At 60.5% G+C, this 27,544-nt stretch overlaps 2 protein-coding genes across 2 annotated transcripts in view; one reads left to right on the top strand and one right to left on the bottom strand.

Moving 5' to 3' along the window:
- Window positions 1–26,363, top strand: GPC1 (glypican 1). Its single transcript, XM_084892378.1, has 9 exons — window positions 1–307; window positions 19,649–19,807; window positions 20,827–21,218; window positions 22,164–22,329; window positions 22,886–23,016; window positions 23,104–23,223; window positions 23,318–23,451; window positions 23,815–23,990; window positions 24,330–26,363. Exons 1-9 carry the CDS (start codon window positions 142–144, stop codon window positions 24,563–24,565), a joined length of 1,680 nt encoding a protein of 559 aa, XP_084748504.1. The 5' UTR covers window positions 1–141; the 3' UTR covers window positions 24,566–26,363.
- Window positions 26,364–26,775: 412 nt separating this feature from the next.
- The window catches only part of ANKMY1 (ankyrin repeat and MYND domain containing 1), a 37,446-nt gene continuing 36,677 nt past the window's right edge, over window positions 26,776–27,544 (bottom strand). Inside the window, exon 17 of the mRNA XM_084891369.1 lies at window positions 26,776–27,385. Coding sequence (XP_084747495.1) covers window positions 27,291–27,385 — 95 coding nt within the window. The 3' untranslated portion in view covers window positions 26,776–27,290. The remainder of the gene's footprint in view (window positions 27,386–27,544) is intronic.

Below are 27,544 nucleotides of genomic sequence, written 5' to 3'. Positions count from 1 at the left end.
TTTGTTGTCTCCGCCGCCGTCTGCGACTGCGAGCCGCGTGTCGGGACCTTGGCTCTGCTCTTCGCGGGCCGGGGCTGCGCGGGCCCCACCGGATCCCAGAGAGGCGCGGCGGCAGGCGACCGGGGTCGCCGCGGCCCCACCATGGAGCTCCGGGCCGGAGGCTGGTGGCTGCTGTGCGCGGCCGCCGCGCTGGCCTCCTGCGCCCGCGGGGACCCAGCCAGCAAGAGCCGAAGCTGCAGCGAGGTCCGCCAGATCTACGGCGCCAAGGGCTTCAGCCTCAGTGATGTGCCCCAGGCGGAGATCTCGGGTGAGTGAGGGCTGCGGGCCCCGGACCTTGCTTACCCTCGTCGGCCCTGCGCGGCCACTCGCCCTGGGTGCCCGAATCCCGCCGCCTGTGTCCGGCCGCCGAGTTCCAAGTAACACCCCTGCGCCTCCCCTTGCCCGCATCCCCTCGGGCCCTCGCCTCCCAGCCCCTGCCGCCTTCCCTCTGTCTGGTCTCCAGCGCTCCGGTCGGTCTCCACCAGCACCAAACAGGCTCACCAGCTCCTTCCCGTGGAGTTGTCCTCGCAGGGCGGTGACCGGGCGCCCCCGGCACGGTGCCCCCTGCACGGCCAGGGCTCCAGCGGGGCGTCCGCGGCCACCGGCGCAGCGCGGCGGGGCTGGAGTGGGCTGTTGGGGCGCAGTTGACTGTGGCCTGGGGCTAGAACTCCCACTCAACTGTGCGGGCCTCTCTGGGAGGTGCCCCCGGGTGGGCTGGGGATCCCCGCGGGATCCCCAGCAAAGGCTGCCTAAAGGCGGTGGGGGTGGGGGTGGGGGTGCGAGCCCTGCCTTGGTGAGCAGGAATGCTGCCTGCCAGGGATTCTTTCCCTCAAACTTGTGCCCACCTGGCATCCCTGCCTGCCTAGCACACTGATTCCAGATTCAGATAGCCAGCATTTTGGATCTCACCCAGGGGCCATGACATTTCTTTGTAAGAGCATGGGCCCTCCCAGGTGGCCTCAGCCCGGCAGCTGCCGGACAGCCCTGCCCGTCCCCTCCCTACTGGATTCTGAGGAGCTTTGCAGAGGCAATGCCTGTGAGGGTGGGAGATGGAGTAGTGTACTAAGGACTTCCCAGACTCCAGACTTCATCCTCAAATCAAACTGCCCTGCGTCCGTGTGCCTCACAGACTGGGGTGGGCGAGGCAGGTAAGGGCCATACTCAAACAGTGAGATGGGAGGGAGACATGAACCGGCCACGTCCACAGGAATAACGAGAGGGGAGTGCATCAGTATGGGGGGGGGGGGGGTCTATGGCCCTGCATTACCTGCGGGCTGAGGGGCTCCCAGGAAGGGTGGGCACACAGAAGGCTGTCTTGAGAGATTCCCCCGCCAAGAGGGACCTTCCTGCGCTGACCTGCCTGTCCTTGTCAGGGGCTGCCTCCCTCCCCCCTGCCCCCGGAGCCAGCAGACCTTCTGCACAGTTTGGTTCCTGCTCCACCCCCCGGCTCCTCCCACACACACAGAGGAACTTTTGCCTGGATGTCCCTGGCCTTCCTGTTGGACCCCTCCCCAGACACCAGGGTCTCTGCACCCACCCAGCCCCAAATCTTGGACAGAAGCCTTCTCCACTGCCCTCCTCCACATGTCCACTCCCACTCAGCCATTGTGTCCTTGGGGGGCCTTCCTAAACTCGCTCGCATCCGCAGCCTCCATCCTAGTTAGGCCGAGAGACAGAGTGGCAAGGTTTGGGTGGCTGCCAAGGGCTAGGAGAGAACTGGGGAACTGGAGAGGCCCAGGTGGGGGTGGAGGCCTGGGTATTGTCCCCCCGGTGCTGGAGGATGCCGTGAGTAGGACGAGAATGAGCAAAGTGCGCTGCTGTGAGGGTGATGGGTGGAGGTGGGGCGCTGTCCATCCAGCCGGGGGAGTGTGGTGACCCAGCAGCTGTCCAAGCATTGCCCAGGCCAAGGCTTCCCGGGAACTACCCTCCTCTGGGTCTGGAATGCCAGCGACCATGACCTCCCTGCCACTGCCCCATGGCTCCTCCATCGGGAGAGCTGCTTTGCCATGTCCCCTCTCCAAATCGCAACCCTCCCCCCCCCCCAAGAGTTCTGCAACTCCAGAGTGCCCTCTGGGAGCCCCGAGGAAAGAGCCAGCGCCACGTGGGACAAAAGAAACTGACCTCCCAAGGCAGCGGCCACCAGTCTTCTCCCCTCCCGCTCCTTGTGACTCAGCCGGTCCTCCGTGGACCGGCTGCCCTCTGGTGGCCCCTCGGCAGCACGCTTGTTCTTAGGGAGCTCTGCTATATACATAGTTCCCCTCTCCTGCAGGGCAACAGCCAGACTTCTCTAGCTTGGCGACCCACTCAGCTGGCCCAGGTCACGCAGGATGGAGACTTGGAGCTCCCTGTGGTTGGAGGGGAGGAAGGGCAGCCGTGGGTCTGGGGTGGTCTCTCAGCCTCTGCCCAAGGGAGCAGAAATGGTGGTGGGCTCTAAGAAAAGATTGTGTGGGTTTGGGGACTGCTGGTCCCAGTGGTGGTGAAGGTTGCTGTCAGCCCATTTTACATGGGAAGACGCAGGCCTGGGGGGCACGCAGCCCCGGCGGCCCTCCCTCTGGCCGGAGTGCTGCACGGAAGCCAGGGCTGTGAGCAGGGCCAGGCTGGATCCCTCTGCGGTGCTGAATCACGAATGCACACTGGCAGGTTTTGCCTCTGGTCCCCAGATGTTTCCTGAGCACCTGCCTGGCCTCCCGATGCTTGGCACAATTCGTTGTGTGTCTCTCTGACCCTTCACTGGGGTCCAGGGGTGAGGGAGCATGGGTCTGCATACTCCCCTGTTGTAGCCGCAGAACCTGGTCCATCTCCTGGTGTCAAGGAGGGTCTAGGTCAACATTCACTGGGGACTCATGCCTGTCCTGCCATGTGCCAGACTCTGCGTAGTGGGGGCATGGGACCCTCAGTGCCACATAAGACCTGGCCACTGCTTCTTTGCCCCAGGGTTGGGACTACCTGCCAGTAAGGGTGAGCATCAGCAGACCCCTTAGCAGAAACCTTTGCTTCTCTGTGTCCACTCTGACCACGTGACTGGGTGGGGACACAGATTCTGTGGAGGGGTACTCAGAAGCCCTGGGCATTCCCCACACTTCCTAGAACCCACCCTGAGTCTGTCCCTCAGCCATGATCACTGGAGCTCTTGCAGGCCACCTGGGACACAGCCTATCCCCAAACCAGAGAGTCTGTGTTCCCCATCCTGTTCAGAAGGCAGAAGCCTACTGTGTGCCTGGCGTGGATCTTCAAGATGGTCTGTGCCTCTGGCTCTTCCTCACTCCCTCCGCCATTCAAGGAGCTGAGGTTTCATCATCCCCAGCATGGGGGCGGGGCTTGGAGGGGTAAGGGGGCGGCCGGGAGAATGGGAACCAGGATCTGACAGGGCTACCTGCCTGATGCAATGGTCTGGGCCCCTTGCTGGAGCCTCTGTGCTGGACACATCGCTTGCTCCTCCGAGAGGTGGGGTGTCCCCTGGGCCTAGATTCAGATGCAGGCCCTGCCACATTGTCCTCCCACCCGCTCAGCTCTGTGCCTATTTCTGTACGTGTGACAATGGTAATAGTCTCACCGATCCCTGAAAGGGTGTGTGAGGGGGAACATGCTGCCTGAGCACTAGGTGGGTACTCCAGGCTGCGTTTTCCCCCTTGTTCCTCCTTGGAGTCTGGAGGGGTCACCCAGACCCCCAGGTGACAGCGTGTCTGTTGCCTTTGAGACAAGCCCTCAACGTGAGCCAGATTCAAGGAATTGGGTCTAGCTAGTGCACAGGGGAAGGTCTTAGTGCATCACCTGTGGAAACTGAGGCTCAAATGAGCCACGTTACTCCCTTCACAGTGCACGTGGAGCTCTGAGGTCCAGAGCCAGTCTGCTGACCTAAGGCCTATGGCATCAATGGCTGCCCAGTCCCAGTCCTGAGGCCTGAAATGGGGGCTTGCAGCCAGACCACTCTCTTGTTGGCTCTGGTTTTTAGATTGTGTCAGAATAGTCTAAACTCTCCCCTAAAACTCCTCCTAGTCCCAGCCCTGCCCAGCCTCCCTGTCCTAGGCCTGCCTCCATCCATCCTGACACATAGCTGGGCCTTGCTTTCCTGTGCCTCCCCCCACTGCCCCAGGGTGCCCGTACAGTGAAGGCTGCTCTTCGGTGGCCCTGGGGCCTGCTGCTCCAGTCCTGCTAAGCAGGGCTGCTTCTGAGCACCAGGGATCTGAGTCAGGTAACCCCAGGTGTACGGAAAGGATGTCCTGGCAGTGAGCTCTTGGCCACCTGAGGAGAATCCCTCATGTGCCCCCAGCACCATGCTGGGCCAATTCCCCAGGGAATCATGGGACAAACTTCTTGTGCAGGAGCAGGCAAGCCTAGGAGACGGTGGTCATTTTGTTGGTACACTGGCTGCACTAATTAGAAACAGTGCCAGCCTGTGGTTGGCAGGCCTGCAGGCTAAGGAGGCCTCCTGGAGAGGGGCTGGGGACACGTGGGCTGGGCTTCAGAGCCAGGAGGAGAGCGCAGTGGGTGTGTGGGCGTACTCACGCCTTTGCTTGAGCTCCCATGCACATGGGCACAGGGTTGGCCTGGATGGAGAGACAGGCAGGGAGAGGAGCTTGCCGAGACCACCTGGCACCAGTGTCTGCCCTGCCCAGTCCTAGACCTGCCTGGGTAGTGACAAGTTGAACATCTCTACTGGAAGCCAGATCCTCCTCCCCGAGGCCAGACTTGGTTCAGGGGGATTTCACACCAAGACGTGAGACCCGTGTCAGGGTCTGGAAGGCGTCAGGCCGGCTGCCTGTTCCCAGCCCCTGCCCATGTAATGCCTGGCACCAGGTGCCAGCCCCGATCATATCTAACTGCCAACATAGCCCTGTGGGGTTAGGTTACTGCCCACAAACCCAGGAGGTGAGGGTGCCAGCCCAGGGCCACCCACCCCGGCTCCCAGCTCCTCATCCATATGCCAGCTGGCAGACTTTCCTGCCTGTGTGTGCTTAGGAACAGGCCTGAGCAGGTGCCCTGAGCTGCCTGATGTCTCTTGGAAGTGGGGGTTGTGCAGTGGGGGGGATGCTGAAGTCTTTCACCCTCCTTTCTCTAGGCCCCTCCCCCTTCCCAGGTGGGAGCACATGGCAGCCAAGGGTGAGAGGCAGGCTGGCCTGTTTTCCCACACAGTGGACGCTAGGCTCCCAGGCCAGGGCCCAGGCCTCCAGCCCCGTCAGGCAATGGGATGCAGGGAAACTCTGGGTGTGAGGGGCTCACACCTAGTCTCTCCAGGCAGGAATTCTGGGATCCTAGGTGGGTCTAGGAGCTTCTGGGAGTCCCAGGCAAGCCTTCCTCCTTCCCCTAGTCTGCCTAAGGCCTCAACATCATCTCTGGCCGGCTCCTGGCTGGCCAACCTTCCTGGTACATGCACTCCCTTCCGCCAACGGGGCCCTCCTCATGCCTCCTCCATTGGGGCTTGGCCCTGTTTCCCAGCTTCCCCAGGCATCCCCAACACATGCACCCTGCAGGCTCTACTTTCTGGGGTGCTCCCCATGTCTGGGGAGTAGGTATGCTGAGTGCCTCCCTGTGCCAGGCCTGGGCCAGGTGCCAGGGGTCGGGAGTGTGGCAGCTTCCCCAGGCTGCCAGAATAGACACCACAGGCCAGGTGGCTTACACAACACAAGTGTGTTATCTCACAGCTCATAGGCTGGGAGGCCAACATCAAGGTGCGGGGCCTCCCCAGCTCTGGAGGCTGCCGTTGTCTTGGTGTTTCTTCCTTGGCTTCACCTTCACATGGTGTTCACGTTGTGTCTGCCTCCAGATCTCTCTTTGTGAAAATAAGGACACCAGTCCTACCAAAGGGGCCCACCCAACTCCCATATGACCTGATTTTAACCAGTTCCATCTGCAAGGACCCCATGTTCAAGGGAGGTCGCCTTCAGAGGTCCTGGGGCCCATGATTCTAATGGGGGAGGCACTTCCTGTGGGTGGTGGGTGGAGATTGTGGCCACTGAGAACTTAATGATGGTGACCCCAGAAGATAGCCAGGGGCTCAGGCCTGGTGTCAGATAGCATGGTGGTCAGAGCATCCCCAGGACCACCCGAAGGCTTCTGGGCATAGTCCTGGCCTGAGTGTCCTAGGCTTCAGGCTTTGTGCTGCTGCTTAGTCCTTGCCCAGAACCCTGCCCCTGTGGGTCTCAGCTTCTCCATTCCTGTCAAAGTGTATGTAAGTGAGGTGGCACTCACTTTGATAGATGCTCAGAGCCTGGTAACTTGGCCCAACCCACAGTTCTTGTAGCCTGTCTGGGAACCAGGGCGGGCAATGAAGGGCCAGCCTTAGGACCCTTGTGGGGATCAGGAGTGATGCCAGTGGCTGGAATCCTAGGTGGGTCTAGGATTGTGCCTTGAACAGTCTCAGGGTCCCTACCTGCAAGCAGAAGGGCCTCCAAGCAGGGGACACAGTGTGCAGGAGAGGCGTTGAGCCCCCGGTGGACTTCGGGCAGGCAGGCAGGGTCCTAGAGAAAGGAGGGGTTGAGGGGCCTGGAGGCGAGGTGTGGAGAGAGAGAGAGGAGGGAGGCACGTGGCGGCATGGGGAAGCTTGCTGCTCATTTGTGCTAAATGCTCCCTGGGTTCTGGGGCTTGGCTGGGTGACAGGGAAGCCCCAGGGGGCTCCATCAATCTTATTCCCTCACCACCTGCCCTGACCTAAGCCCCCAAGAGGCCTGAGGCCCTGGCAGACACCCTTGCTGTGTTTCAGAAGACATAAGACCAACAGAGGAGGGAACCAGGCTTTTTGCAAACTGGCCTGAGGCCCCAGGTGGAGGCCAGGAGGCAGACAGAAGACCAGCAAGCAGTGCTTCGGGGCTGGTGCTAGGTGAAGACCACCCAGCTGTATCTCAAGGCAAGCCTCCATCAGCACAGGAATCTGGGTGCAGACGAGGCCCAGGGCCCAGCCGGTGGACAGGGCAGCCACAGCAGGGTCTGGGACTGGTAAGGGAAGGTCCTTCAGGAGCCCCAGATCTGGGTCCCTTCATCTCCTCCCCTCTTTACCATCTGCCAGGGGTACCCTAGAGCTGGCTAAGGCCTCGGTCCCAGACCCTACCTCCTTCAGCCAAGCCCTGACCTCCTATGGCCCATTGCCTGTAGGCTCCTCCAAGACTCCCAGAGTGAACAGGATTGGGGGTGTCAATAGGGCACACTGAGTACCATCTGGTCTAACCACTTAGTGTGCGGGTGGAGAAACTGAGTCCCAGAAAGGCTCGGAGCACTATCCATCAAGTAAGTGGCTTCTCCCTCATTACCTCAATGGCCCAAGCCAGGCCCCACCACCTGCTTGCTGAGTGAGTCATTCTTGCCCTGGCCCAGGTTTGCCCCAAGTGTGTGGTGTGGGCACCAGGTGATGGTGCCAGCACTGGGAGGAGGAGTGGGTGAGGGCAAGGCCATGCATGCCTGCCTTGTTTCGGGGCATCCACATGACCTGTCCTGAAGGTGTTGGATGTGTGGTCCCAAGTTCAGAGGGAGGGCTGGCCAGGTTGGGAGGTACAGGACCCTCATCTATCCTTTCATCCACCCATCCATCCATCTACCTACCTACCCACCCATCCCTCCACCCACTATGTGCTCACCTCTGTGGGACACACAGATGAGACACCATGGTCCCTGCCTCCTGGAAGATGAGAATCTAGTGAGAAACTCATTTGAGGCTGCCAAACCCTCCCGAACCCAGCAGTCGAGTGCCCAGCAGGCACTGTCTCCTCCACACCTGGATTGGGCTGCAGACCGGCATGTCTCCCTCCGAGGTGGGCAGCAAGGCCCTGGCAGGTACACCTGGAGGTCACTGTGGCCCCGAGTCTACCTTGGGGCCACATGTTTTGGGCTCACTATCAATCAGTGCCTAAATCTGTGGAGGTATGTGGTCTGTGCACACCTTCAGACAACATCCCCAACACTGAGGACCCCTGTCAGGGCCTGGGGTGGCCATTCAGGTCCATCCTGTGTCTAAACATATCCTCAATGCCTAGGGCCACCTGAAGCCATCAGGGCCTGGTGAGCCACATGTGCCGTCCGAGTACATCCTCAAGCCTTTGGGGCCCTGGGTGCACATTCCCGGCTCTGGGGGTTGGAGAAATAACCCCACCCTCCTGTGACCACCGCCAGGCTCTGGGGAGAAAGATGATGCCACCCGCTGCCAGCGTTGGCTCAGGCACTCACTGGTGTTTCCAGTTGTCATGGAGTGTAGGACACACTGGACCAACAGAAGTTAAAGGGACAAGACTTAAATAATTCAGCCACACATCCCTGATCCCTTTCCTCGGCCTGGTGGGGGCTACTCACAGCACATTCCAGGTGTCTTGACATCTTCCCTTGGAGTGACCTAACACCCCAATGGAAATATTAGATCTCCATTTTTTTCCCTAATATCTAACTGAAAGCTACCTTTCCTGTCACTATTAACAAGGCACAGCGGCATTTCGGTGCCTGGGACTTGGTCACCAACAGGAACCGCTGAGCCTTCCCTGTCCCTTCACCTTTGAAACAGATGGCTCAAAATACCACTTACACTTGCCACAGCTCTGATTCTAATCAGCATGAGACCTGCTGCAGGAAAGCGCTGTGGCCCCAGGTCACATTTATAATGGTACTCTGATAACTGCCACACCGCTCCTGGCTTCCTTCGTGACCCTCTGCATAATGTTGCACTTCGTTACAGTATTCTGAGAAGGGGTCCACAGCCTTGGGCCCAGGGATAGCTGGTGGAGCCCCAGTGTCTGCACCCAAGGAGCCTGGGTACAGGACAGGAACAGGAAGGGTCTCCAGGCATTTGGGGCCAAGTGGGAGCCTGACCAGTGACAGGTGGAGTGATGGGGACGAGGAAACGTCATGTCTCTGAATCACTCAGTAGGTGTTCCTAGAGCTCCTACTGTGTGCTGGGTGCTGTTCTTTGTGCTGAAATGCAGCCCCAAACAATGCACAGGGATCAGACAAGAATCAGAAATTTCACAACCTGTGGCTTTGCTGTCCACAATGACCAGTGACCACACCTGACGTTTGTTAATTAGAAGAGAAATAACGTGTGAATTAAGACAAGTGCGTGGGGTTTGCAATCACACTCTCTGTCCTCTTCACCACTGGGCTGTAGAGCTAAGACCCCTCCCCACTTGGGAAGGGGGCTGAGCTCTAAGCATGGCGTAAGTGCTCTTGCTGTGAGCTGTGGCCTTCTCGCTGGCAAGCACTTGGCATGCACAGAAAAGTGGGGAAGGCCGTAGCCAGTTTTCTCAGTGGCTAGAGCATCAGCCCATGGATTGAAGGGTCATGGGTTCAATTCCAGTCAAGGGCACATACCTCGGTGCAGGCTCAACCCCCACTCCACCCCAACCAGCCTGGTCGGAGAGTACATGCAGGAGACAACCAATTGATGTAGTATCTCTCTCACACCGATATTTCTCTCTCTCTCTCTCTCTCTCTCTCTCTCTCTCTCTCTCTCTCTCTCTCTCTCTCTCTCCTTTTCACTCTCTCTAAAAAAAAAAAAAAAAATCAATGGAAAAATGTCCTCGGGTGAGGATTAACAAAAATAAAATGCAGGGCCAAAACCGGTTTGGCTCAATGGATGGAGCGTCGGCTTGGGGACTGAAAGGTCCCGGGTTCGATTCCGGTCAGGGGCATGTACCTTGGTTGTGGGCATATCCCCAGTCGGGGGGGTGCAGGAGGCAGCTGATCGATGACTCTCTCTCATCGATGTTTCTAACTCTCTGTCTCTCTCCCTTCCTCTCTGTACAAAATCAATAAAATATATTTTAAAAAATAAAATAAATCAATAAATAAATAAAATGCAGGGAAGGCTGGAGGACTGCTCTGAGAACGTAGCATCAGAACCAAAGGAAGGAGGGAGGAGTTCTGAGGGAGGCCACCTGCTGGGCTACCTGGCAGGCCATGCCCTGGCCAAGGGCCAGTAATTCTCACTGGCAGTCATCTTAGAAAAGAGGTGGATCCCCAGAGAAAGCCCAAATCTGCCCTGCTAAGACCCTGCCAGCCTGTGGAGTTCAGGCATTCCCAAGACACTCACTGGCTGTGTGACCTTGAGCTGATTGCTGAACTGCTCTGTGACTCGATGTCCTTTTCTGTGAATTGGGGTAGGTAGCAGTGCCTGCCTTCTGGAGTGGGCTGCTCATTGCCTGCCAGCTCAGAACTCATGCTACCCAGAGTGCCATGTCGGGAGCAGCTGTTGGAGAGACAGCCCGCTTTCTCTTCCAGAGGCGGCTGTGGGGAAGGCGCCTGCTGGTGAGGAAGGTCCAGCCTGCACCTGGCCGAGCTGAGGAGCCATACTGTGGGTGTGAGGACTTGAGGGAGGTCTAGGCTGGAGGGGAAGGACTGCCCTTGGGCACCCATTGCTGTTTCCAGGGTGTGGCCATCCATGGTGTCTCTATTCCTGCTTGGCTGGCCCTGCCCCTGGGAAGTTAAGAATTTGGGGAAGGATTGGCTAAGGCCTCTCCTGGAGGAGCAGCCCACAGTGAGGGAGTACTCCCCTCAGCACAGGGCCCTGCCACCTTCAGGAGGGGCTCTCGGGGGCCTTGGAGAATGGCAGCTGGGTTTTAGACTGGAGCCTTGGACAAAGGCCCCAGAAGATGTTGCAGGGCCTGTGGAGAGGTGAGAGGGGGACAGGAGACAGTGTCAGGGGGACACACATGTGGTCAGTCTGTGGTCGAGCCTGGGGATCTGGCAGCCTGATTCAGAGAAGTCATATGGGCCTGGTCATTGTCACTCTGGCTTCTCTCTGGGTATGGGGTGGCTCCATCACTTCAGCTATCTGCTGTAGGTCTGACTGCCGAGGGCTGTCTGTATGGGGTCCCAGTGCCACTCTGCTTGCTGGGAGCGGCTAGGCAGGGTAGGGGCCAAGACATGGTACCTAGGGCAGCAGATCCCTGAGTCCTTAGAGACCTGGCCCAGTCAGATGGTGCTCCAGCTTGACCATCCCAAGGAGAGGAACTAGAGAAGCCAGGGAATAAGATGGTCTTCACATTCCTTCCTGCCCCCAGGACTCACAGCAGGTCCCACCTCTAGGGAACCGGGCAAGCAGGGTGACTCCACGGGATGGGTGCACATGTGTGTGTGCCCACAAGTGACGATGGGGGCCTGTGTGACTCCAGTCAGGGTTCTCCCCATGCTCTACCACTGGCTGTCAGGTTTAGCAGATAAGGCTACAGGATACAGTTAAATTGGAATTTTCAGACAAACTGAATAATTCTGTGGTATATGTCCTGAAATTAATTTCAAATAAACAACAAATAAATTTTAGCATAAGTATGCTCTCATATTTAGTATAAGTATATCCCAAATGTTTGGAGTGAGGTTGTTTGCTTTTTTTGGTGGTAAGATATACATAACAAAATCTACCCTCTAAGCCATTTCTAGTTACACAGTTGAGTGGCATTAAGCATATTCACTGTTCCCATTAAACAGCCACTCTCCTCTCTTCCCCCAGTCCCTGGCGCCCACCCTCACATTAGTGGAATTCACGGTGTGTGTCATTCCTTTCCATGGGCACGGTGTTCCGTAGGTTTATTGGGCTGTAGCGTGTGTCAGTGCTTCAGTTCTTGTTGAGTAATTCCTGTTGTGTGGACAAGTTGCATTTTGTTAATCACGCATCCATCAGTGGACGCCCATTTCCACATTTGGGTTCTTGTGAATAATGCTATTATGAACAGGGGTGTACAGGTTCTGTTGAAGCCCCAGTTTCCATTCTTTTGGGCCAATTCCTTTTACACTAAAAGATAATGCATCATTTTTCTGAAATTCCCATCTAACTGTGTCCTGTCCTGTACCTGTAGTGCCCCCTCCTCCTCCCCCCCCGCCCGCTCCCCCCCCCCCCCGCCTCCAGTCTTGCCTGCAGGGCTGGGCTCCCTGCTGGGCACCCACACACCTAGAGCTGGGTGCATGCTGGAGATGGCCCGCTGCCTGGGTGGCCATGCTGAGTCAGTGGCAGGAGCCCTCCTGCCAGAGCCTGCCTCTCCAGGAGGCATCAGCAGCTTGCTCAGCGGAGATGTCTGCCTGCCAGCTCAGGAATTCCCCTGGGACTGGAATCCAAGGGATAGGTGGGAGGCCAGGATTGTTCAGCTGGGCTGCGCCCTGTCCCTTTCTCCTCCAAGCTGAGTGACTTCCCATGCCACTTTAGCTGCCTTGGTTGGCTCGGTTATGCTCGAGGAGGAAAGAGGAAACATTGAAGATTAAATGATTCAGAAACCTGGAGATGGCTGAGGCCCTCGCATAGCACATAGGGAGCCCTCCACCTCAGTGGGAGGACCTCGGCCAGGCCTCTGACAGGAAGAGACCCCTCGTGGGGTGGTTACGTATCCTGAAGGTTCCCTCAAAGCCTCACTGCTGGTTGTCATGCCACCTTTGGGGAGGGGTCACGGGCCAGGGAGGTGCCAGTTTCTGGGGCAATGAAAGTGTTGTGTTGTTTCCTTAAATGCCAGCGCTGGGCAAAGGTTCTATTTATTTACATGTTTGTTTATGCTGTACCAGCTCTGGCCTGGGTGCTGGGCAGAATCCAGAGAAGGGAAGGGGAGACTCCACAGCAGGCAGAGCAGTGCCGCCTCCTGTCAGGACTCAGACACTGCAAGGGAGGGCTGGTGCTTTGTGCCAGAGGGTCCTGGGAAGGCTTCCTGGAGGAGAGGAGAGTGGGCCTTGAAAGAGGGCGGGGCAAGGGGGAAGGGCATGTGAAATGGAGGCGTTAGCCCAAGCAGCAAATGGGGGTGACCGCACAGGGGCTGGCATGCCTGCCTGGAGGCCTGCCCTGAAGGCTCCCTTGGTGGCACTGGCAGCTCTTCTCTGTGTTCTGGCCCAGCTCTGCCTGCTTGGCATTCTCAGGGTGGATGGATGGGCCTGCACTGCGTCTTTGTGGGGAACGTGGGTGAGAGGATCCGAGCTGCAGCAGCCCCCTCTGCTAGTAAAAGGATGTCCCCTTTGGACAAGGCAGAGGGGCAGCACCAGTCCATCCCAGGGCCTCCTCAGCAGTGCGGGGAGGGGAAGCTAGATGGGAGAGCTGTGAGGGGTGGGCGTGTAGACCTGTTCCTGACAGGTGTTCCCCCGCAGCACAGCTTGGGCAGGGCTGAGCTTGGCTTGGGGGTGAGGTGTCTAAGGAGCATCTCAGGGCCAGGGCCCTCACCAAAACCTGGGGGTCACAGGTGCAAACCCAGAGTCCCCTTAGTCCCTAACTTATCCTGAGGCTACAGCATTACTCCTGAACCCTGCAGCAGCTGTGGAGAGGCAAGTGGGGGGGGGGGACCTCTCAGCCAGAGCTGTGACCAGGCCCACATTTCATGGGGCCCACCGCCTCACCTGGTGCCCCCTAAGGAGGAGCCAGGCAGCGCAGAGAGCACCTGGCGAAACCCTTCTTCCAGGGTCTTGGGTATTGTGTCCTTCCTTGGCGAGGGCACTTTGCTTGAGAGCATCCTGTTCAGCAAGTCTCTCCGTGTCCCCACGTGCAGGCTGACTGAGGGGGTACACACACTGGGCAGCTGCACTGAGGGGAGGATGGCTCAGCAGGAGGTTTCCTCCAGTGGGGCTGGCAGGCACAGTGAAGGCAAGGCCAGGGCTGGGGCTACAGGGAGTGGAGGGTATTGATGGGCACCATCATGAGGTCCAGGGAGGGGCCCAGGTGTGGGAGGGTGACCCAGGAGGTGGGGGCTGAGCCAGGGGAGACTGTGGCCAAGTGGGGTTTAGTATTTCCTAGGGGAAGCAGGTCCAGGACCTCGGGATGGAGGCCCAGGTCGTGGAAGTGAGAGACTGGTGGATTGGATGGGCTGCCCAAGAATGCCGGGTGACTGGTGATGGCCTTGGAGCACCCAGACAGCAGAGGGGAGCTGGTCCTTGTCAGTGGGAGAGGGGACTCCCAGGTGGTCAGTGCCGCTCTCCATCCAGGAGAGAAACTTGACATCACCCACCCCCTAGCCTCATCAGCATCCCTGAATGGACCCTGGGTCCTTTGAACACGGGTCACCCTGTGCCAGCTGTGTCAGAGGGGGACAGGGAGGAAGGGCCTAGCCTCCAGCCAGATGGGAAGCAGCACCAGGAGGGGCTCTGCTGTTTGCCCCAGTGGGCACCTGGTAGTTACAGGGCTGAGAGAAGCCAGGGGCTGTGGGCTGCTGCCAGGCAGGCGGCAGGCGGCAGGCGGGGGCGCGGGGCAGCCTGGCTGGCGCGAACGCGGCGGGCGGGGCTGTGGGAGGAGGCGCGTCCCCGCGGGGAGCCGCCCTCGCCGTGCGCGCCAGTGCGGCTGCGGCACTGCCCTGGCCGCGGTCGCAGAGTCCTGATCCCTCGTCTTCCCGCCCTGGCCTGCTCCGGCTTCTCTCCTCCGAGCACTCCAAGCTGGGCCCTGCTCCTCCGCCTTTCCCGCCGGATCTCTAGACCCCCATCTACCCGCACCCGGAGTCGCGCGCGTTTCCCGGGAACATCGCCGCCGCCGCCGCCTTTGGAGCTGCAGCCACCGCCGCTGCCGCCGCCGCCGCCGCCTGGAAGGGTTCTAGGGCCAAGGCTTGAGAGGCGTCCACGGAGCTGGGATCCAAGCTGGGGGACCCCGCCCGGGCCCCAGCCTACCATCCACCGCATAGCCATTTCCATCCCCGCGTTCCAGTGCATCCCCATGGCGCCGTCCTCCTCTCGCCGTCCTCCTCTCCAGCCCTCTGGTCCCATCACCCCCTCCGCAGCCCATGCTACCACACCCTCACCCTGCCATAGCCCATCCTGGCCGCCCTCTGCATCCCCACCCTTTCTCCACCCTTGTTCCCATCATGAGCCCGCTCGCCTCTCTCCACACTCCTTGGATCTCTCCATCCTCACTGCATCCCCTCTCCGACCATTCTCTCCGTCAGTAACCCCACCTTTACCCCGTCCCCATGGCCCTCTGCGCCAGTATCCCCGCAGTGTCCCGCCACCTCTCACCCCCTTTCTCTGCTCCCCAGCAGCCAGCCGCAGCCCCCTTGCTGCATCAAGCCTCCCTTCCTCTTCCGTCAAGCCCATCCCTCTTCCCTTCCAGTGCTGCAAGCTCCCTTCCCAGCCACCCCCTCCCTCTGCCTGCCGCACCCACTGCGGCAAGCCCCTTCCCTGCCAATCGCTTCGCTCTCCTCCCCTCCCCCTGCCTACAGCAGCCCCCTACGGCGTCCGCCTTCCCCGCCCTGCCGCAGCCCGGCTTGCCCTCCGCCTCCTGCCACCGCGCCCACTGCAGCAGCACCCGCTTCTCCCTGCAGCACCCCCTTCTCCCTGCGCAAGAGCGCAGCCGCGTCTCTAGACCCCCTCGCCTTCTCTCGGGCTCCGGGGCGTGCGGTCCTCCGTACCCAGCCTGTGGCCAGTGGCCGGCACCTGGGCGCCTGGAACCCCCGCGGCGCTGGCGACCAGGGCCGCCCGGCCTTTGTTAGGCTGCCCGCAACGCCGCCTGTAGCCTGGGCCAGTCTCCGGCAGCAGGAGCCTCTGGTGGTCCTGGGGGGCGGACCCCTCCTACCCAGCGTAGATGAGTCTGCAGGTCCCACTGTGTGATGGAGGCTCCGCATCGGTGGCAGAGGGGCTCCTTGGTGACGCTGTCATTTGGCTGAACTGGCGGAGGGGCTTTGTTTTGGGTGGTGGGTGAAGTGGTGGGTGAGGGGCAGGGAAGGGTGCTGGGAACTGAGGGGGAGGGGCTATTGCCGCTGTTGATGTGTTAGTAAGGGAGGGGGTAGAAATGTCCTCTCCCAGGTGGGTCTGAGGCCACCCTCATGGAGGGGCTGACAGCGGCATGGGGACTGGCGGGGCCAAAGGTGAGGTGTGTGTGTGTGGGGGGGGGGGGGGGGGACAGAGATAAGGAAAAAATGTCTGGAGCTGGGCAGTGGGCAGGAAACCTCCATCATTTGTCCAGTGCTCCCGCCCAGCAGGCAGGTGGACGTGCCAGGAGGATCGGCTGATCCTGGTGCTGGGTGGGGTCCAGGAGCAGGAGTGGGCAGGGGGCAGTTGTCCAGAGAAAGGCCTTTGCTTCGGGAAGCTTTCTGCACCCCTGGCTGAAGTCAGCCATCCAAGGCTGCTGTGGGGTCCAGGACCGAATAGAGGGGAGGTGGGGAGGGGCCCTGCCTGCCTTTCCATACCAGAGACGCCCCAAATTAGACTCGGTGGCTGGGTCAGTGGGCGCAGAGCATCTGGGATGTGGCTTTAAAGGTGGTTGAGCAGAAGTCTGCACACTCGAGTGAGCCGTGGAAGCTTCTGGAGAGATGGGCTTGGCGTGGCACCATCATCCCCCTGAGGGATGGGGACACTTTTTGGAGGCTGTCAGTGCCCTAAGACAGGAGGGCTGAGAGCTGTGTCAGCAGGTGGCAGGAGGGTGTGATGCTTACAGACTGACGGGGTGGGGAGGATAGTAAGGAGAAGCCAAAGACGGGGGGGTGGGGTGTGTGTGAGTCTGAACCCCAGCCAGAGAAGCCAGTGCAGGTACTTAACTGAGGAGCTGGATGTGCGGTCTGAAAAAACAGCTCTTCCCCCCCCCCCCCCCCCACACACACACACACACAAAACAGCAACAAAAGACTGAGGGAAGGGAGAGTTCTGGAAGGATGCAGCCAGCTGTCAAGAACCTAGCAAAGGGACCTGGCAGAAAGGAGGGAGGCTCGCTGGCCAGCTCAGAGAGCAGCCTCGGTGCCCCGGGAGGGGTCAGTGGGGAGGGAAAGGCCAAGTCGGGGGGACTTGGGTGGCGGAGAGAGGTCGACTTCCGAGTGGATTGTGGGGAGAGCAGGACTAGACCCCTGCCCTGGTCCTCACGCTTCTCCAGGTATTGAGCTGAGAGAAATTGTAGGTGTTTGGGAGTAGAAAGGTTTGGAATGGCAAGTGGAGAATCCCTCAGTCTGCTTTGCACACCTCCAAGGTCAGGGAGCTCATCCCTTCTGGCAGACCACCCTCCGGCGCTACTTGGCTCTGACCAGGAGGGGCAGGCTTGCATTGCAAGGGGGTGCCCTGCAGAGCCTACCTCTGCCAACCTGATGTCCAGGGCCAACGGGTGACCTACACCCAGGCCGACAGGGGCCAGGGCTGGACATAGGGGAATGGTAAAGCCTCGCACCTTGACTGCCAGTTGCTGAGTCTGCCCTGAGCAGGCTGGGAGGACCACCTCAGCCCAGCCTGCCTGGGGGCCTCAGGCCGGTGCCCGAGCTCTGGCTCCGTGTCTTCACTCCCGTGTGTGTCCGAGGAGGGAGGGAGGGACGGGGGCTGTGCTGGGGCTACCGGAACAGCTCAGGTCACTGGCGGCTGGGCGAGGTGGCCAGGAAGGCCGTGGGGCCAGCTCATGCCTGTGAGCGGCGGGTGGGCTAACAGAGCCTTCTCTGGGGGAGTTCCCCACATCTGGTGTTTTATACTCACTTGTGGACTGAGCCTCTCTCTCTGCTGTCTACATAAATGTCAGATGTCAGGACAGGGTAGGTGACCACCGGGGCACCAGGGCGATTCCGGAGGGAGGTCAGCTAGCCCAGGATGCTGCTGCCCCTCTGGCCCACAAGTGCATATGCCCTTGCAGCCCATATGCCCCCGTCTGAAGAGCTATATCCGAAGAGCCCGCTGCTCCAGGACCCAGCCAGCCTGGCCTGAGTCCCCCTCACAGCTGAGCCCAGGCTGGCAACTCTCCCCCAGGGCATGCCCCCAATCCACCTCCACCCCCAGCACCTCCAGGAGCCTGATGGTTCTGAGCAGCAGGTGCCAAAGGGTGCTCTCCTGGTCCCTGTTAATGGGGAGGCTGGCAGGATGGGGGTCCTCTGGTCAGTATGGGGTAGGGGGTTCAGGTTCCTCCTAATTGGCTGCACACAACACCATTCCACCACCATGTTCTACCCTCTTCCCTGCTCTGCCGACTGGCACTCCTGGGAGAGGGCCCCGGGCTCTGTATCCTGCCCCTGCTGGCCAGGGTCCTGGTCCACACATTAGTCAGCGACAGCAGCTGAGAGGGAAGGGTGGTGGCTGGGAAAGTGCTTATGTCCCAGCCCTCCCTGCCTGGCGTGCCCGTCCCCCCATGGAAGGAGGACAGGGATGGGGCACCTCTTCTCTGCCAGGCCCTGGGGGGGCAGGCTGCATGTCTCGTTCCAGCTGGCTCCCAGGAGACCTGAACAGCCTTACTCACCCCGGGGCCAGGTTCCAGACTCCTGACTTTGCACCTCCTTGGGCCTGGGGCTCTCCAAGGTGTGGGCACACAGGTGATCTTGATGCTGCATCTGTCTGTCAGCACTGACCCAAGGTGGGGCCACAGCCCCTCATATGGACCTGCTAGGATCACTTCCAGGCTATCCCCTCCCCCTGCCCAGGCTTCTGTCCAGTTCATGCCCTGGGCCAGGTGCTGACATCAGCCACCTGGGACTGCTCACCTCAGGACTCCTTCAGGACCCTGGAAGCTCTGCCACCACCCCAGAGCTGTGCACAGGGGACCCCCAGGCCCTGGTCCACCCAGCGTATGCCCAGGACAGACCCTGCCTGCATTTCACTCCAGCCCAGCCCAGGCCAGCACCAGCCCTTTGGGGAGTGAGTGGGCTGGGAAGGGGGCTGTAAGTAGGGGATGGGGCCAGTGGGGCTTCAGGGTGCCCCAGTGGGTGTGGGGACCTGCAGCCTGAGCCACCTGGTTCCGAAACCTAATTTCTGCCAGTCTCAGTTTCCTGGTCTCTGAAATGGGATCCCAACACCCACCTCAAAACCATAGTTGTTATAAAACCGGGACTAGCACGTTTTAAAAGGTACAGTGTTCCCACTCCCTTGAGTGACCCTTCCTGCCAGGCTGTGCTGACTCAGCCTGTCCTTGGCGGGCCAGGGAAACTGAACAGGGCATTGCTGTGAACCTTCGGCAGGAGGGGTGATGGGCCTCTGAGGGTGCAGAAAGGGGGACAGACACTGGAAGGGTACACGTCCTGCTGACAGGGACGGCTCACATCAGGCCCTCTGGCAGACTTGTTCCCCAGCCTGTCCTGACCTGGGTAGTCTGCACCCTTTGGAGCCAGTGCCTCTGGCCAGCCCAGAACTGTCTGTGACCAGGCATCCCATAGTCGATTGGGTCCACCCAGGCCTGCTATTCAGTGGGGCCTTGAACCCCAGGTGGTGTTGGGGGAGGAGGCTGAGGCTGCTTTGCCTACCCCTCAGGGATCCCTTTTTCACTCCCCATCCTCAGCCTGGGCCCGGGCAGGCGAGGGACACTAGGTAGGCTGAAAGCCTCCTCTAGTGAGCTTTAGTCTGGCAGCCCATCCCCAACCCCACACACAGGACCTCAAGGCCACTCTGTGCTGGGGTACAGAGGTGACTTGAGCTGCTCCTGACCCCTGGATGGCCCTCCCTCCTCAGTGCAGGGTGGCAGCAGGGTGGGGATAATGCCCACCATCGTGCCCTGGGCTCACTTTTCTGCACCCTCCTTTGTGCACATACCCACCAGGCTCTCCCAGGAGGGCCTGTAGGTGAAGACATGCAAAGGATGGCCTGGGGTTTGCACAGGACACTCAGGCCCCACCCTGCCTTCACCCAGGCACCGGCACCTGAGCTGTGCACACTCTGGGGCCTGCCATCCACACTGCCCAGGAGACCCCACCAGCCTGAGGCCAGTTCTGGTCCCATGGCTGCTTCAGCCTGGGTCCATGCCCCCCAGCCTCCCACCCCTCCTCTGTCTCACACAGCACCCCCTTCCCCGTACCTGCAGGTGAGCACCTGCGGATCTGCCCCCAAGGCTACACCTGCTGCACCAGCGAGATGGAGGAGAACCTGGCCAACCGCAGCCGTGCTGAGCTGGAGACTGCGCTCCTGGACAGCAGCCACACCCTGCAGGCCACGCTGGCAGCTCAGCTGCGCAGCTTCGACGGTGAGTAGGCCCCAGGGCTCAGGGACCGGACCGCAGGACACCGAACCAGTGTCCTGGAGGAGCTGGGGGGCAGGGTCTCACTTGGTGAGGTGGAGTCAGAGGGGGGTTGGGGTAGCGCTTTGGGGCTGGGTCTTGGATTTGGGGGTCCCAGTAGCAGAAGGCTATCTGCATGCAGGGACCCATGAGCCCCAGAGCCTGAGGCCTCTGCACCCACCCGTGATGAACACAGCCCAGCCCGCGGGCATGTTCGGCGGTGTGGAGCCATCCTTTCCATCAGGCCCTGAGAGGGGAGTTCCTCTGCCCGAGAGGTGGTTCCTTTCACAGGTTGTGCTCTCCTGAGACCAGCCTTGTGCTTGCCACCAGGTGGCCTGGAGCCAGGGAGCTCAGTGTGAGGGTTAAGATTGGGCCTGGGCAACAGGGGGTTGGGCCGGAGTGCTGGGCCTGCCCTGGGGTGGTGGCAGAAAGAGGTTGGCGGTTTGTCATTCATTCCGAGTCCCTCAGAGGCAGAGAAGCGAGGGCCAGGGCCGAGAGCCTAAGCAGTGAATGTCAGGACAACATGATGATGCCTAAGTGGGAGCACTAGAGGGAGGGGGATTACCAGGAAGTGGCCTCTGAACTGAGATCTCTGTGGAAGGAGAAGGCACTGGGCAGTGCTGGAGGGATGGGGCAGCAAGCCTGAGCAGAGAGATCTAGGGGCCTGAGTGGCTTTTGGCTGAGGCCGGTGGATCCCAGCTTCTGGACTCCTGTCCACAACAGCTGGCCTCACAGACTCCAGGGAGCCAGGGACCCCGAGGTCATCTCCACATGCCTGTTGGTCCTGGCCAGCTTTAACTGGCCTCAGCTCCTTAGAGCCCACCTGTTCCTGTTGGGTCGGCCATGCTGTCCTTCCCTCGGATGATGAGCCTCAGAGAAAGCCTTCCCCCACCACCTGGTGGGGTGGGTGGGACGTGAACGAAACACCCAGCCCTCCTGGGTCTGCCCTGTGTGTGGGGACCTCACGGCCACCTCCCCATGCCCAGATTACTTCCAGCATCTGCTGAATGACTCGGAGCGCATGCTGCAGGACTCCTTCCCCGGCGCCTTCGGGGAGCTGTACACACAAAACGCCAAGGCTTTTCGGGATCTGTACGCGGAGCTGCGCCTCTACTACCGTGGGGCCAACCTGCACTTGGAGGACGCGCTGGCTGAGTTCTGGGCCCGCCTGCTTGAGCGCCTCTTCAGGCAACTGCACCCTCAACTGCTGCTGCCCGATGATTACCTGGACTGCCTGGGCAAGCAGGCCGAGCCCCTGCGGCCCTTCGGGGATGCCCCTCGCGAGCTGCGCCTGAGGGCCACCCGCGCCTTCGTGGCCGCACGCTCCTTTGTGCAGGGCCTGGGTGTGGCTGGCGACGTGGTCCGGAAGGTGGCCCAGGTGCGCCCCGCTGCCTAGGGCTCTCAGAAGCCCCTTGGGGACCCAAACCTTGCCCCTCTGCTTCAAATCCCAGCCTCCTGGGCCCCTGGGCCCCCTTCTGACCCTGGGTTGCTGCCCAGGGACCTTCCAACAACAGCACATTAGATGTGAGCTCCACTCTGGGCAGCCTACCCACTGTCTAGTCCAGGGGTCTTCAAACTACGGCCCGCGGGCCACATGCAGCCCCCAGGGGAGTCTGATCCTGCCCGCCAGGTTTTTTGGGCAGTGAGCACAGCCAAGGTGTTACAGTAGGAATTAGTAGTTCATATAGTCCGGCCCTCCAGCTCTCTGAGGGACCGTGATCTGGCCCCCACTTTAAAAAGTTTGAGGACCCCTGGTCTAGTCCTTGGCCAGGCTGGGTGTCAGGCAGGAAGGAAAGCAAGAAGGGTCTAGGGCTGATGCTGATCCAGCCGAAGAGGTCAGGAGGACAGGAGACTAGAGCGACAGGAGGCCAGAGCAGGCTGGGGCCCGAGGCCAGGCAGACCGCGGGTGTTTTGCCCCATTGGGCAGCCCACGTCAGACTCGCCTGATAATAGGTGTGGGAGAGCATTCGTCTCAGACCAGACAGCCCTGGGGGTGAGCCACCTCCCCATCCAGCTGCAGTCCTTACCAAGTCACCCCTCGGCCCTGACTCTGGTCCTCTCATCTGCATGGCATTTGTATTCCAGGAAGGCTTCCCTGGGAGGGTTAGTGACACAGTGTGCCAGGGAGTGATGATCAGGGTAAGTGCCCCCATGGCCAGCACCCTCTCGGGAGGAGACAGAATCCCCGAGAAGGGCCAGGCCAGGCCCCACTGTGGTTTTAGCAGAACTGAGGCCACCTGACTACCATCCAGAGCCCCTACCCTGGGGCTTCTTGGGGGGCTGGGCACCACCTCAAGGTGCTGAGGCTGCTTTGGCTCTCCAGGTGCCCTTGGGCCCTGAGTGCTCGAGGGCCGTCATGAAGCTACTGTACTGCGCACACTGCCTGGGGGTCCCCGGCGCCCGGCCCTGCCCCGACTACTGCCGCAACGTCCTCAAGGGCTGCCTGGCCAACCAGGCCGACCTGGACGCCGAGTGGAGGAACCTTCTGGGTGAGCCCTCACTGCCACCACCTGCCAATGCCGCCAAGGCCCTGGGAGGCAGGTGGTCCTCGGGGTCAAGGGGCAAGGATTCCTTCTAAATGTCTGGATGGTGTGACATAGGCAGTTGTGTGGGAGGGAGCCCTATGGAGTCATAGTTCCTTCCCTTCCCCACTGGGCAAATGCCCCAACATGCACATATGCCAGCATGTATTGACACAGTGGGCTAACATATGCATGAGCTAACATGTATGTTGCTGATATGTGGGTCAGCTGGCATGCACATGTGCTAACATGTAGTGGGACAATATGTACATGCTGGTATGCATATGTGCTAGCATGGTGTGAGTCAACAAGGACACATGCTGACACACATGCACTGATATATACACATATGGAGCCAGCATGCATCCATATCAACATGTGTGAGCTGACATGTACCTGAACTGACGTGTAGTAGGCCAGTGCTGTATGTTCATGTCAACATGTATGTGCTTGCACGCATTGACATAAGGTGGGCCAGCATGCAGACATACAAACTGCCTGTGTGTGCCCACACCTGTGCCAGACTCCATGGTGCTCATCACCAACAAGTTCTGGGGACCGGCGGGCTCAGATATCGTCATCGGCAGCGTGCATCTGTGGCTGGCGGAAGCCATCAATGCCCTCCTGGACAACAGAGACACGCTCACGGCCAAGGTGCGGGCAGGAGGGTGTGGTCAGCATGGGAGGGGTGTCCCAGACATGGCCTCGTGCCCCTACAGGATCCCTGTGGTCTCCCCCCAGGTCATCCAGGGCTGCGGGAACCCCAAGGTGAACCCTCACAGCTCAGGGTCTGAGGAGAAGTGGCCACGGGGCAAGCTGGCACTACAGGAGAAGCCATATGTAGACATGTTGGCGAGGCTGGTGAGTGGTCCCTCAGCTGGCCCAGCCCTAGGGGATGGGGGAGGGGAGTGCAGGCAGGGCCAGGGCCCCCAGTGGCCTGACTGTTGTCCTGCAGGTCTCTGAAGCCAAAACCCAGCTCCGCGACGCCCAGGACTTCTGGATCAGCCTCCCAGGGACACTGTGCAGTGAGAAGATGGCCATGAGTGCCTCCAGTGACGACCGCTGCTGGAACGGGATGGCCAAGGGCCGGTAGGTGCCACCTGGCTGACCACAGGTCGTCCCTCCTGTGAGTTCTCAGTGGGCCCAAAGTCTGACCTGAGGCACCAGGTGCTGTGTGGTGCACAGAGCCGTATCTGACCTGGGGCACACAGCAGACACAGAAAGCTGGGATGAGGGCCAAATCCTTGTCCTAAGCCAACTCCTCGCCCCACACACCATGCAGTGTGTCCACACCCACTGCTATGGGGCCTTCATGGGCTCCCGTTGGCATTTGAAAGGCACTGGGAGGGGGTCTCAGACGTGCCATCACCTGGGCGGGAGGAGGGGAGTGCTTGGGTGGTGCCACTTTGCTGGGACTCGGGCAGTCACCCTGGGTTGCCCTCCTGGCCCCAGGTATCTCCCCGAGGTGATGGGTGATGGCCTGGCCAACCAGATCAACAACCCCGAGGTGGAGGTGGACATCACCAAGCCCGACATGACCATCCGCCAGCAGATCATGCAGCTGAAGATCATGACCAACCGGCTGCGCAGCGCCTACAATGGCGAGGATGCAGACTTCCAGGACGCCAGTGAGGGCCAGGCACCGGCTGGGGGTGGGGACGATGCCAGGGGGCTGAGGGCCATGGGGGTGCCATGAAGCCCCACCCCGCTGCTAAAAGGGGCAGGGCAGGGGCCCTTCTAGCCCCTAATCCTCCAGTGGCTCTGAAGGCACTGCTGCTGCCCAGCCCCCTACCAGTCCCCAAGCACAGTTGAGACCTGGCCAGGATGTCTATCCGGCCTTGGCAAACCAAGGCAGTGCAAGCTGCCCTGAGCAGGACGCCACCTAGCACGGGAGGCCCACCCGCAGGAACACTGCACCTGGGGTCCCAGGGCGAGGTTGGCCTGCCCGAGCCTCCTTTTCTCCCCAGGTGACGACGGCAGCAGCAGCTCAGGTAGTGGGGACGGCTGCCCCGAAGACATCTGCGGCCGGAGGGTCAACAAGAAGAACTCCAGCTCACGGACAACCCTGACCCACGCCCTCCCCGGCCTGTCGGAGCGGGAGGGCCAGAAGACCTCAGCCGCAGGCTGTCCCCAGCCCTGCTTGGCCCTCCTGGTCCTCCTCCTCACCCTGCTTCTCTCAGCGGCCAGGCCCCGGTGGCGGTAACTGCTCCCAGCCCCAGGGACTGAGGCCAAGGACTGACTTTGCCAAAACACGAACAGACAATATTTAATTCCCCTCGTCTTAGAGGCCCAGGGCAGGACAGAGAGGGACAGCAAGGGACTGCTGTCTGTGACGCACTGAGGGCAGGGTGAGTGGCACTGGCCCTACAGGTCTGGCTTTGCTGTCACCCTGGCTATTAATTTTGTGCGAGGTCCTCAGGTCAGCCGGGAACAATGTCCCCAAAAGCCATGTATTTCAGGGACCTTCCATGGGCCCAGGATCTGAGCTTGCCCCTGTTCACGCAGGCCTGGGGGCCCTCCCTCCTGGGCCCCTGTCTGCCCACAAGCCTCTCCCCAGTTCCCTGCACCATCACTGACCAGTGCCAGGGCCTGTGGGGAGGCACCCTGAGCCTGTGCCTTCCTCTTCTGCCTCCTTCCATGACAACTAGAGGCTCCCCATGTCAGAAAGTGGGGCCCACCCCTCCGTGCCCCAAGAATCCCCAAGAGGGCGTCAGGGCTCTGTCACCTGAGACCTTGAGGGCCTTTGAGATTATGCACGAACCCTTCATATGCAGTCAGGCCTCCACCCTGTGATGCCATAGGCCCCCCCAGAACCCGGAGTCAGGTGAGAGCCTGTCTGGCAAGGTGCTGCCGGTCCCTGCAGACCTCCTTGTCGAAGACCAGCTGCGGGGCCTCACATGTGCCATGAGCAGCAGCCGGCATAGCCATGCATCCTGGGCTCTGCACTCAGTTGTCTGTGGGTGGGCTTGCTGCTCCTGGCCATCCAGGAAGAGCAAGCGGGGGCCCTCTGCAAAGGTGAGCCTCCCCTTCACACCCGGGCTGGGTCCACAGCCTGCATAGGGACTTTAAGATGTGGGAGGAGCAACCTATCCTCCCTCCTGTCCCCACCCAGGGCCAGGGGCCAGCTCAGGGTAACATAGGCCAGGGCTGGAGGCAACCCATGGCCATCACCTGGCCACAGGGATGCTGAGTGGTAGGTGAAACTTCAGCTCAGGGCCAGTGAGCCCTGGCATTGCAGGGAGCCTGGGGGAGCTTTGACAGTTAAGGGCTTTTCCAGATGTGCAGACATGTACAGATGCTTCTCATACATGTTCACTGGGAGCTTTCTCGGCTCCTCCCAAATAGCTTTTGAAATATGACCTCCTGAGAGCCTAGGATCTGGGCCTACCCCCTGTTCATACAGGCCTGGGGGCTTTCCTTCCTGGGCCCCAGCTGCCTCCAGCCCTGGGGAGGGGCCTGGCACCCTGCCAGAGAGGGGCTCAGGCAAGGAGAAGGTGGGCCCAGAGGGCCCGGGGGATGCGGAGCCAGCATGGGCAGGGACAGCCGTCCTGGCCAGTGCCAGGGTCCTGAGCAGGCTGCTTAGCACCGCTTTGCTTTCCCTTGAGGGATTGGAGAGGCCACTGGCTGTTGGTCAGGGCCCCTGGCACCGTTCTTGGTGTGTTGGGTCCAGGCCTCCAGCCGAGCTCCACCAGGTAGCCCAGTCCACAGGCACACTCACCCCATGCTAACCATGAAGTGTTGGGGTGGGGACTGGGCCCAGGGCCTCCTTCCCTGTGGGCGAGGGCCAGCCAGACTTAAGGATTTGGGCGGTGATGTGGTGTGCCAGGATGGTGCCCTTGTGCTGCATGGGATGACCCAATGGGGCCTGTGCTGTCCTCACCTCACATGGATCTCTGGAAGGGCTAGCCAGGCAGTGGCCAGTCTGCTGTGTCCTGCCGTGTGGTATCAGCTGGTGACATATGTTCTTGTGTCCTTGTATGAATAAAAGGCTGGAGACCTTGTGTGGCTGCTGTGATCCTTCCCTGCACAGCCCAGCAGCAAGCGTATCCCCACGGGCTGTGCACAGCATGGTGGGGCTCAGGGCCTGTTGGGAGGTGAAGTGATTGCACCTAGCACTGTGGCCTGGAGGCTGCAGAGTGTCCTCCTCCCACCCCAGGAGGACGTGGTGCCCCAAAGAAGGAAAAGGCCCAGGCCCCTCTGCCATCCACATCTCCCCTATTCCGGACACACACCCTCGTACGTTGCCCGGGAAGTTCCAGTTCCTGCCAAGGATCCTCAGAGATGCCCAGGAAGCTGGAGCAGGGGGACCAGTGTTGTCCTGAGGCCAGGCCTGGTGGCATGTCCTGACGATCCAATCTGGCTCTAGAGTCCCGCTGTGCCCTGCATCCTTCACCAGAGTGGAACCACTGCCCCAACCACCATGGCTCCGCAAGCCGAGGCTGCATGGTCCCTGGGGCGAAGCTGCCAGCCCTGCTTTCTCCCCTTACCCCTGCCCAGATGCCACTGTGTGCAAGGCCCCGCCCCTCATCTAGAGACTGGAAGCCAACACAGACATAAGCTGCTGCTGGGTCCCTTTATTTGGGCATCACAGCCCACACCAGCAGCCTGGCAGACATTCAGCAAAGCCTCTCTTCCCCGAAGCCTGGAGCGCTGAGGGCTCAGTGCCACCAGCCCAGACCCCTGGAGTGCGAGGGGCAGGGCCCCCCAGCATGGTGGACAGCACGCCCTGGAGGGAAGAATGAGGATCCACAGAGGGGCTCCCCTGGTGCTGCAGCCCTGACAGCCTAGGTGCAGTGGGGCTGGGGGTACCTGTAGAGCAGTGGCTGCCTGTTCCCCTGGCCTCCACGAGACCAGAGTGCCTGGTGCCCAGCTCCCCCTTCCTGGGCACTGGGGCCCACTCAGCCTCGGGGCAGGTGGGCAGCCATGGTTCATTCCTGATTGTAGCCTGTATACACTTCCTTCAAATGGAACTTGTTCGTGGGCTTCTTGAACTCCTTCCCGATCTCCAACAAATAGTTTTCTCCTGTCAAAAGGGAGGACACAGGTGAGGTGGGCATTCAGCACAGGACAACCTACTGGGCCGCGTCAGGGGTCTTAGTCCTGCCCACCATGGGCCAGGCCCCAGACCATCACTGTCCTCTCCCAAGCCTGGCCCTCCCTTCATCTCATCATTCCTCGAGGG

The sequence above is a fragment of the Pipistrellus hanaki genome (assembly GCF_964339955.1).
Source record: "Pipistrellus hanaki genome assembly, chromosome: 8".
Lineage (NCBI taxonomy): Eukaryota > Metazoa > Chordata > Mammalia > Chiroptera > Vespertilionidae > Pipistrellus > Pipistrellus hanaki.
This window is presented reverse-complemented; position numbering and strand designations above follow the sequence as displayed.